General features: G+C 67.6%; 1 protein-coding gene across 1 annotated transcript; it reads left to right on the top strand.

The window, feature by feature from the left end:
- Positions 1-1008: 1008 nt before the first annotated feature.
- Positions 1009-9631, top strand: LOC141478954 (cAMP-dependent protein kinase catalytic subunit alpha-like; the record flags this gene model as incomplete). The annotated part of the gene is given in 6 exon segments (XM_074167889.1): positions 1009-1018; positions 2375-2436; positions 4009-4056; positions 4058-4138; positions 7746-7844; positions 9549-9631. Coding segments are annotated over 6 exon segments (383 nt in total), but the record flags the coding sequence as incomplete, so codon positions are not given.
- Positions 9632-10207: the final 576 nt, after the last annotated feature.

Here is a 10207-nt window from a genome sequence, read left to right as displayed (position 1 = left end):
AAGGATCCCCCCCCCAGGGTGTCTGGGGGGGCAAAGGGACCCCCCCCAACCTTAAGAGTCCCCCCCGGGGTGTTTGGGGGGGGGTCCCTTTGCCCCAACTTGGGGACCCCCCCCCCTTAAGTGTCCCCCCCGGGATTTTGGGGGGGGGGGGCAAGTGGGGGGCAAAGGGACCCCTCCCCTTAAGTGTCCCCCCCCAGGGATTTTGGGGGGTCCCTTTGCCACCCTTGGGGACCCCCCACCCTTAAGGATCCCCCCCCCAGGGTGTTTGGGGGGGGCAAAGGGACCCCCCCCACCCTTAAAGGGTCCCCCCCGGGGTGTTTGGGGGGGGCAAAGGGACCCCCCCCCAACCTTAAGAGTCCCCCCCGGGGTGTTTGGGGGGGGTCCCTTTGCCCCCACTTGGGGAACCCCCCCCTTAAGTGTCCCCCCCGGGATTTTGGGGGGGGGCAAGTGGGGGGCAAAGGGACCCCTCCCCTTAAGTGTCCCCCCCCAGGGATTTTGGGGGGTCCCCAAGGGGGGCAAAGGGACCCCCCCCACCCTTAAGAGTCCCCCCCGGGGTGTTTGGGGGGGGTCCCTTTGCCCCCACTTGGGGAACCCCCCCCTTAACTGTCCCCCCCGGGATTTTGGGGGGGGGGGGGGCAAGTGGGGGGCAAAGGGACCCCCCCCCCCCCTTTAGTGTCCCCCCCCCGGGGGTTTTTGGGGAGTCCCCAAGGGGGGGGCTCACCTGGTTTTGGGGGGGGGGGGGGGGGTCCGCCTGGGTCCTCTTCTGTCCTGCCTCAGTTTCCCCTGTTGAAGGGGGGGGGGCAAAAAAGCCCCCCCGCCCCATTCCGCTGGTACTGGGAGGTTCAGGCCTTACTGGGCCGTACTGGGAAGGGCTTTGGGGCGGGGGGGGGGGCCGCCCCCGGCGTGGGCCACGTGTGTCCCTGGGGACAAAGTCTGGTGTCCCCCCCCCTTCCGTGTGTGTCCGTGTGTCCCCCCCCCGGGGTCATTGCCCGGCGGCAGCTCCCGGACATGGAGGACGGTGAGGGGGGGGGGGGCACAGGGTGACAAAGGGGGGGGACACGGTGACGGGGGGGGGGGGACACTGTGACAACGATGGGGGGGACACGTTGGGGGGGGGACAGGGTGACAAGGTGGGGGGGACACGGTGACAGGGGGGACACAGTGACGGGGGGGACATGGTGACAAGGGGGGGGGACACAGTGACGGGGGGGGGACACGGTGACAAGGGGGGGACACGGTGGGGGGGGCACAGTGAGAAGGGGGGGACAGGGTGACGATGGGGGGAACAGGGTGACAAGGGGGGGGACATGGCGATGGGGGGGGACACAGTGACGGGGGGGACACGGTGACAAGGGGGGGGACACAGTGACAGGGGGGACACAGTGATGGGGGGGACATGGTGACAAGGGGGGGGACAGGGTGACAGGGGGGACAACATGGTGGCGAGGGGGGGGGACACGGTGACGGGGGGGACAGGGTGACAAGGGGGGGACACATGGCAACGGGGGGGGACAGTGACGGGGGACACGGTGACAAGGGGGGGGACACAGTGACAGGGGGGACAGGGTGACAAGGGGGGGACACATGGCAACGGGGGGGGACAGTGACGGGGGACACGGTGACAAGGGGGGGGACAGAGTGACGGGGGGGCATGGCAACGGAGGGGGGACACGGTGATAAGGGGGGGACAGTGACGGGGGGGACACAGTGACGGGGGGGACATGGTGACAAGGGGGGGGGACACAGTGACGGGGGGGGACACGGTGACAAGGGGGGGACACGGTGGGGGGGGCACAGTGAGAAGGGGGGGACAGGGTGACGATGGGGGGGACAGGGTGACAAGGGGGGGGACATGGCGATGGGGGGGACACAGTGACGGGGGGACACAGTGACGGGGGGACACAGTGACAAGGGGGGGGACACGGTGACAGGGGGGACACAGTGACGGGGGGGGACACGGTGACAGGGGGGACACAGTGACGGGGGGGGACACAGTGACGGGGGGGGACATGGTGACAAGGGGGGGGACAGGATGACAAGGGGGGGGACAGGGTGACAAGGGGGGGACACATGGCAACGGGGGGGGACAGTGACGGGGGACACGGTGACAAGGGGGGGACACGGTGACAACGGGGGGGGGGACACGGTGACAAGGGGGGGGGGGGGGGGATACCTGGGCCCTCTCAGGGAGGGGGACATGGGGACACTCTGGGGTCGGGGGGGGGGGGGGGGTGGTGGTTTCTGGGTCCCTTGGGGGGGGGGGAGGGGGGGGGGGGGAGGGGACACGGACGAGGGCTGCTGTTGACCCCCCTGTGTCCCCCGACCCCCCCGCGATGTCACCCCCCCCTCAATGTCCTGTCCCCCCCCCCCCCAGTGAAGGAGTTTTTGGCCCGGGCCAAGGAGGATTTTCTCAAAAAATGGGAGAATCCGGCCCAGGTACGTGTGTGTGTGTGGTCCCCCCCGCGTCCCCCCCCCCGCGTCCCGTGTCCCCCCCGTCCCCCCCCGGGCAGTGTCCCCTCCTGGGGGTCCCCTGCCCCCCCCCCCTCCAAGGACCAGGGGGTCCCATGTCCCCTCCTGGGGTCCCCTGTCACCTCCCCCAAGGATCAAAGGGGTCCTGTGTCCCCCCCCCTGGGGTCTGGGGGGGGGGGTGTCACCTCGGGGGGGGCCTTATCCCCCCCCCTGGGGTCTGGGGGGGGGGGTGTCACCTCGGGGGGGGCCTTATCCCCCCCCTGGGGTCTGGGGGGGGGGGTGTCACCTCGGGGGGGGGCCTTATCCCCCCCCCTGGGGTCTGGGGGGGGGGGGTGTCACCTCGGGGGGGGGCCTATCCCCCTCCCCGGGGTCTGGGGGGGGGGGTGTCACCTCGGGGGGGGCCTTATCCCCCCCCCCGAGGTCTGGGGGGGGGGGGTGTCACCTCGGGGGGGGCCTTATCCCCCCCCCCGGGGTCTGGGGGGGGGGGGTGTCACCTCGGGGGGGGGCCTTATCCCCCCCCCCGGGGTCTGGGGGGGGGGGTGTCACCTCGGGGGGGGCCTTATCCCCCCCCCCGGGGTCTGGGGGGGGGTGTCACCTCGGGGGGGGGCCTTATCCCCCCCCCGGGGTCTGGGGGGGGGGTGTCACCTCGGGGGGGGCCTTATCCCCCCCCCTGGGGTCTGGGGGGGGGGGTGTCACCTCGGGGGGGGGCCTTATCCCCCTCCCTGGGGTCTGGGGGGGGGGGTGTCACCTCGGGGGGGGCCTTATCCCCCCCCCCGGGGTCTGGGGGGGGGGGGTGTCACCTCGGGGGGGGCCTTATCCCCCCCCCCGGGGTCTGGGGGGGGGGGGGTGTGTGTCACCTTGGTTGGGGGGTGTCCCTGTCCCCTCCCGTCACTCGGTGTCCCTTTGGGGGTGTCCCCTTGTCCCTTTGTGGGGGGGGGGGGGGGTCCTGGTCCCCTTCCTGAGCTTGGGGTCCCCCGTGGGGGTCCCCCTGCCCCTCCCCCCCCATCACTCGGTGTCCCTTTGGGGGTGTCCCCTGTCCCCTTTGGGGTGTCCCCTCCCATCACTCAGGGTCCCTTTGGGGGTGTCCCCTGTCCTTTTGGGGGTGTCCCCTGTCCCCTTTGGGGTGTCCCCTCCCATCGCTCCATGTCCCCTTTGGGGGGGGTCCCCTGTCCCCTCCCATCACTCAGGGTCCCTTTGGGGGTGTCCCATGTCCCCTTTGGGGGTGTCCCCTGTCCCCTCCCATCGCTCCATATCCCCTTTGGGGGTGTCCCCTGTCCCCTTTGGGGGTGTCCCCTGTCTCTTTGGGGGGCCCAGGTCCCTTTGGGGGTGTCCCTTGTCCCCTCCCATCACTCCATGTCCCCTTTGGGGGTGTCCCCTGTCCCTTTGGGGGGCCCAGGTCCCTTTGGGGGTGTCCCCTGTCACCTTTGGGGGTGTCCCCTGTCCCCTTTGGGGATGTCCCACCCCCCCAGGCGTGTCCACCCACCGGGGGGGGGTGTGTGTGTGTGTGTGTGACCCCCTCAATGTGTCATGTCCCCCCAGAACACGGCCAGTCTGGACCAGTTTGAGCGCATGCGGACACTGGGGACGGGGGTCCTTCGGGCGCGTGATGCTGGTGCGGCACCGGGACACGGGCCACCACTTCGCCATGAAGATCCTGGACAAGCAGAAGGTGACAGGGACGGGGACAACCCGGGGGGGGGGGGGGGGGGACCTAGACACCCCCTGGACCGGTGGCGGCGGCCGTGGGGGGGTGGTAGTGTCCCCAACGTGGGGGGACAATGGTGGCATGGAGTCTGGGGGGGGCTTTGGTGTCCCCAACATGATGGGACACGTGTTGATGTCATTGGTCTTGAAGGTACTTTGGTGTCCCCAACGTGGGGGGACGCTGGTGGCATCGGTTCTGGGGGGGCTTTGGTGTCCCCAAGGTGGGGGGACGCTGGTGGCATTGGGTCTGGGGGGGGCTTTGGTGTCCCCAATGTGGGGGGACAATGGTGACATTGGGTCTGGGGGGGGATTTGGTGTCCCCAACATGATGGGACACACGTTGATGTCATTGGTCTTGAAGGTACTTTGGTGTCCCCAACGTGGGGGGACAATGGTGGCATGGAGTCTGGGGGGGGGCTTTGGTGTCCCAACATGATGGGACACGTGTTGATGTCATTGGTCTTGAAGGTACTTTGGTGTCCCCAACGTGGGGGGACGCTGGTGGCATCGGTTCTGGGGGGGCTTTGGTGTCCCCAAGGTGGGGGGACGCTGGTGGCATTGGGTCTGGGGGGGGCTTTGGTGTCCCCAATGTGGGGGGACAATGGTGACATTGGGTCTGGGGGGGGGATTTGGTGTCCCCAACATGATGGGACACACGTTGATGTCATTGGTCTTGAAGGTACTTTGGTGTCCCCAACGTGGGGGGACGCTGGTGGCATCGGTTCTGGGGGGGCTTTGGTGTCCCCAATGTGGGGGGACAATGGTGGCATCGGTTCTGGGGGGGCTTTGGTGTCCCCAATGTGGGGGGACAATGGTGGCATGGAGTCTGGGGGGGGGTTTGGTGTCCCCAACGTGATGGGACACGTGTTGATGTCATTGGTCTTGAAGGTACTTTGGTGTCCCCAACGTGGGGGGACGCTGGTGGCATCGGTTCTGGGGGGGCTTTGGTGTCCCCAGGGTGGGGTGACACTGGTGGCTTCAGGTCTGGGGGGGGCTTTGGTGTCCCCAACATGATGGGACACGCGTTGATGTCATTGGTCTTGAAGGTACTTTGGTGTCCCCAACGTGGGGGGACGCTGGTGGCATCGGGTCTGGGGGGGCTTTGGTGTCCCCAATGTGGGGGGACAATGGTGGCATCGGTTCTGGGGGGGCTTTGGTGTCCCCAACGTGGGGGGACACTGGTGGCTTCGGGTCTGGGGGGGCTTTGGTGTCCCCAACATGATGGGACACACGTTGATGTCATTGGTCTTGAAGGTACTTTGGTGTCCCCAACGTGGGGGGACGCTGGTGGCATCGGTTCTGGGGGGGCTTTGGTGTCCCCAATGTGGGGGGACAATGGTGGCATGGAGTCTGGGGGGGGGCTTTGCTGTCCCCAACATGATGGGACACGTGTTGATGTCATTGGTCTTGAGGGGACGCTGGTGTCACCGGTTCTGGGGGGGGCTTTGGTGTCCCCAACGTGGGGGGACAATGGTGGCATTGGTTCTGGGGGGGCTTTGGTGTCCCCAACGTGGGGGGACAATGGTGGCATCGGGTCTGAGAGGACTTTGGTGTCCCCAACGTGATGGGACACGTGTTGATGTCATTGGTCTTGAAGGTACTTTGGTGTCCCCAACGTGGGGGGACGCTGGTGGCATCAGGTCTGGGGGGGCTTTGGTGTCCCCAGGGTGGGGTGACACTGGTGGCTTCGGTTCTGGGGGGGCTTTGATGTCCCCAACATGATGGGACACGTGTTGATGTCATTGGTCTTGAGGGGACGCTGGTGGCATCGGTTCTGGGGGGGGCTTTGGTGTCCCCAATGTGGGGGGACAATGGTGGCATTGGTTCTGGGGGGGGCTTTGGTGTCCCCAACGTGGGGCGATGCTGGTGGCATCGGTTCTGGGGGGGCTTTGGTGTCCCCAATGTGGGGGGACAATGGTGGCATTGGGTCTGGGGGGGCTTTGATGTCCCCAACATGATGGGACACGCGTTGATGTCATTGGTCTTGAAGGTACTTTGGTGTCCCCAACGTGGGGGGACGCTGGTGGCATCGGTTCTGGGGGGGCTTTGGTGTCCCCAATGTGGGGGGACAATGGTGGCATTGGTTCTGGGGGGGCTTTGGTGTCCCCAGGGTGGGGGGACAATGGTGGCATTGGGTCTGGGGGGGGCTTTGGTGTCCCCAACATGATGGGACACACGTTGATGTCATTGGTCTTGAAGGTACTTTGGTGTCCCCAACATGGGGGGACGCTGGTGGCATCGGTTCTGGGGGGGCTTTGGGGTCCCCAATGTGGGGGGACAATGGTGGCATGGAGTCTGGGGGGGGCTTTGGTGTCCCCAACATGATGGGACACGTGTTGATGTCATTGGTCTTGAAGGTACTTTGGTGTCCCCAACGTGGGGGGGACGCTGGTGGCATCAGGTCTGGGGGGGCTTTGGTGTCCCCAGGGTGGGGTGACACTGGTGGCTTCGGTTCTGGGGGGGCTTTGGTGTCCCCAATGTGGGGGGACAATGGTGGCATGGAGTCTGGGGGGGGGTTTGGTGTCCCCAACGTGATGGGACACGTGTTGATGTCATTGGTCTTGAAGGTACTTTGGTGTCCCCAACGTGGGGGGACGCTGGTGGCATCGGTTCTGGGGGGACTTTGGTGTCCCCAATGTGGGGGGACAATGGTGGCATTGGGTCTGGGGGGGCTTTGGTGTCCCCAATGTGGGGGGGACAATGGTGGCATTGGGTCTGGGGGGGGCTTTGGTGTCCCCAACATGATGGGACACGTGTTGATGTCATTGGTCTTGAAGGTACTTTGGTGTCCCCAATGTGGGGGGACGCTGGTGGCATCAGGTCTGGGGGGGCTTTGGTGTCCCCAGGGTGGGGTGACACTGGTGGCTTCGGTTCTGGGGGGGCTTTGATGTCCCCAACATGATGGGACACGTGTTGATGTCATTGGTCTTGAGGGGACGCTGGTGGCATCGGTTCTGGGGGGGGCTTTGGTGTCCCCAATGTGGGGGGACAATGGTGGCATCGGTTCTGGGGGGGCTTTGGTGTCCCCAATGTGGGGGGACAATGGTGGCATGGAGTCTGGGGGGGGGGCTTTGTTGTCCCCAACATGATGGGACACGTGTTGATGTCATTGGTCTTGAAGGTACTTTGGTGTCCCCAACGTGGGGGGACGCTGGTGGCATCGGTTCTGGGGGGACTTTGGTGTCCCCAACGTGATGGGACACGTGTTGATGTCATTGGTCTTGAGGGAACCTTGGTGTCCCCAACGTGGTGGGAGGGGTGTCCCTGATGTCCCCAAGGTGGCGGGGGGGTGTCCTTGATGTCCCCAACTTAGTTGGGGTGTCCTCCCTGGTGTCCCCAATGTCATGGTGAGGGGGGGCTCTTTGATGTCCCCAACGTGGTGAGGGGGTGTCCTTGATGTCCCCAACGTGGTGGGCCCTCATCCTCTTGGCTCCTAGAGAGACCACCAGTGTCCCCGACGTTACGGGGGGGGGAACCTCCGGTGTCCCCGCCATCCTCCTCAGCCCGTCCCTGGGGGGGGGTGACAGGGGGTGTCCCTGGGGGGGGGAGGTGACAGGGGGTTGTCCCCACAGGTGGTGAAGCTGAAGCAGATCGAGCACACGCTCAACGAGAAGCGCATCCTCCAGGCCGTCACCTTCCCCTTCCTCGTCCGTCTCGAGTACTCCTTCAAGGTTGGGGGGTGGCCCCTGGTGGCCCCGGGTGGCCCTGTCACCTCCCCCCCCCCCCGCCCCCGGCCAGGGACACCCCTGTCACCTCCCTCCTCTCTGGCCTTGTCACCCCCCTGGGTGGTCACCACGGTGGTCCCCATGACCTCCGGGATGGTCCTTATGGTGGTCCCCGTGACCTCTTGATGGTCCCCGTGGCCTTGGGGTGGCCCCCTGTCACCCCCAGGGTTGTCACCGTCACCCCCGGTGTCCCCTGTCCCCTTGGGTGTCCCAGGGTGGCCCTGCCACCCCCCTGGGTGGTCACCACGGTGGTCCCCATCACCCCCGGGATGATCCTTATGGTGGTCCCCGTGACCTCTTGATGGTCCACGTGGCCTTGGGGTGTCCCCCCGTCACCCCCAGGGTTGTCACTGTCACCCCCGGTGTCCCCTGTCCCCTTGGGTGTCCCCCCAGGGTGGCCCTGCCACCCCCCTGGGTGGTCACCACGGTGGTCCCCGTGACCTCCAGGATGGTCCTTATGGTGGTTCCCGTGACCTCTTGATGGTCCACGTGGCCTTGGGGTGTCCCCCTGTCACCCCCAGGGTTGTCACCGTCACCCCCGGTGTCCCTTGTCCCACCGGGGTGTCCCCCATCCCCTTCGAGTGGTCCCCAGGGTGTCCCCCGTCCCCCCATCCCGGGATGTCCCCAAGGTGTCCCCCATCCCCCTTAGATGTCCCCCGTTCCCCCAGGGTGTCCCCAGGGTGTCCCCTGTCCCCCCCGGGTGGTCCCCAAGGTGTCCCCCATCCCCTGGGGTGTCCCCTGTCCCCCCGGGGTGTCCCCCATCCCCCTCAGGTGGTCCCTGGGGTGTCCCCAGGGTGTCCCCAAGGTGTCCCCCATCCCCTGGGGTGTCCCCCGTCCCCCTCGGGTGGTCGCTGGGGTGTCCCCCCGGGGCTGTCCCCAAGGTGTCCCCTGTCCCCCCGGGGTGTCCCCCATCCCCCTCGGGTGGTCTCTGGGGTGTCCCCCATCCCCCTTAGATGTCCCCTGTCCCCCGGGGCTGTCCCCAAGGTGTCCCCCATCCCCCTTAGATGTCCCCTGTCCCCCCGGGGTGTCCCCCGTCCCCCTTGGGTGGTCCCTGGGGTGTCCCCAGGGTGTCCCCAGGGTGTCCCCAAGGTGTCCCCCATCCCCTGGGGTGTCCCCCATCCCCCTCGGGTGGTCCCTGGGGTGTCCCCAGGGATGTCCCCAAGGTGTCCCCCATCCCCTGGGGTGTCCCCTGTCCCCCCGGGGTGTCCCCCATCCCCCTCGGGTGGTCCCTGGGGTGTCCCCAGGCATGTCCCCAAGGTGTCCCCCATCCCCTGGGGTGTCCCCTGTCCCCCCTCGGGTGGTCCCTGGGGTGTCCCCAGGGATGTCCCCAAGGCGTCCCCCATCCCCCTTAGATGTCCCCCATCCCCCCAAGGTGTCCCCCATCCCCCGGGGTGTCCCCTGTCCCCCCTCGGGTGGTCTCTGGGGTGTCCCCAGGGTGTCCCCAAGGTGTCCCCCATCCCCTGGGGTGTCCCCCATCCCCCTTAGATGTCCCCTGTCCCCCTGGGGTGTCCCCTGGGATGTCCCCAAGGTGTCCCCCATCCCCTGGGGTGTCTCCCATCCCCCTCGGGTGGTCCCTGGGGTGTCCCCCCGGGGCTGTCCCCAAGGTGTCCCCTGTTCCCTGTGTGTGTGTGTGTGTCCCCCCCCCGGCAGGACAACTCCAACCTGTACATGGTGATGGAGTACGTCCCGGGGGGGGAGATGTTCTCCCACCTGCGCCGCATCGGCCGCTTCAGGTGAGGGGGGGGGGGGCCCTGGGGGGGGGGGGGGGGTCCTGGGGGGTCCCAGGGGGGATCAGAGGGGTCCGGGGGGGGGACAGACAACGATGGAATGGGGGGGCTCTGGGGAGTCCCAGGGGGGTTTTGGGGGTCCTTAGGGGGGATCGGATGGGTTCTGGGGGGGCTCGGGGGGGGGGGGGTGTCCTTGGAGGCTTCAGGGGGGTCCTGGTTGAGGGGGGAGGCTTGGGGATTTTGGGGTGCCCTGGGGGGGTCTTGGGGGGCTGTGGGGGGGGGGGTCTCTGGGGTTTTTTGGGGTGCCCTGGGGGGGTGCAGGGGGGATGGGGGGGGGATTAAGGGTGTCTGGGATGGGGGGGGCCCAGGGGGCTCCTGGGGGGGGGGGGCTTGGGGATTTTGGGGTGCCCTGGGGGGGGTCTTGGGGGGCTCTGGGGGGGTCTCTGGGGTTTTTTGGGGTGCCCTGGGGGGGTGCAGGGGGGATGGGGGGGGGATTAAGGGTGTCTGGGATGGGGGGGGGCCCAGGGGGCTCCTGGGGGGGGGGGCTTGGGGATTTTGGGGGTCCCCGGAGGGGTCTTGGGG

The sequence above is a fragment of the Numenius arquata genome, unplaced genomic scaffold, assembly GCF_964106895.1.
Source record: "Numenius arquata unplaced genomic scaffold, bNumArq3.hap1.1 HAP1_SCAFFOLD_1792, whole genome shotgun sequence".
NCBI classification, from domain to species: Eukaryota; Metazoa; Chordata; class Aves; order Charadriiformes; family Scolopacidae; genus Numenius; species Numenius arquata.
The sequence above is the reverse complement of the archived record's forward strand: the minus strand, read 5'-3'. Positions and strand labels throughout refer to the sequence as shown.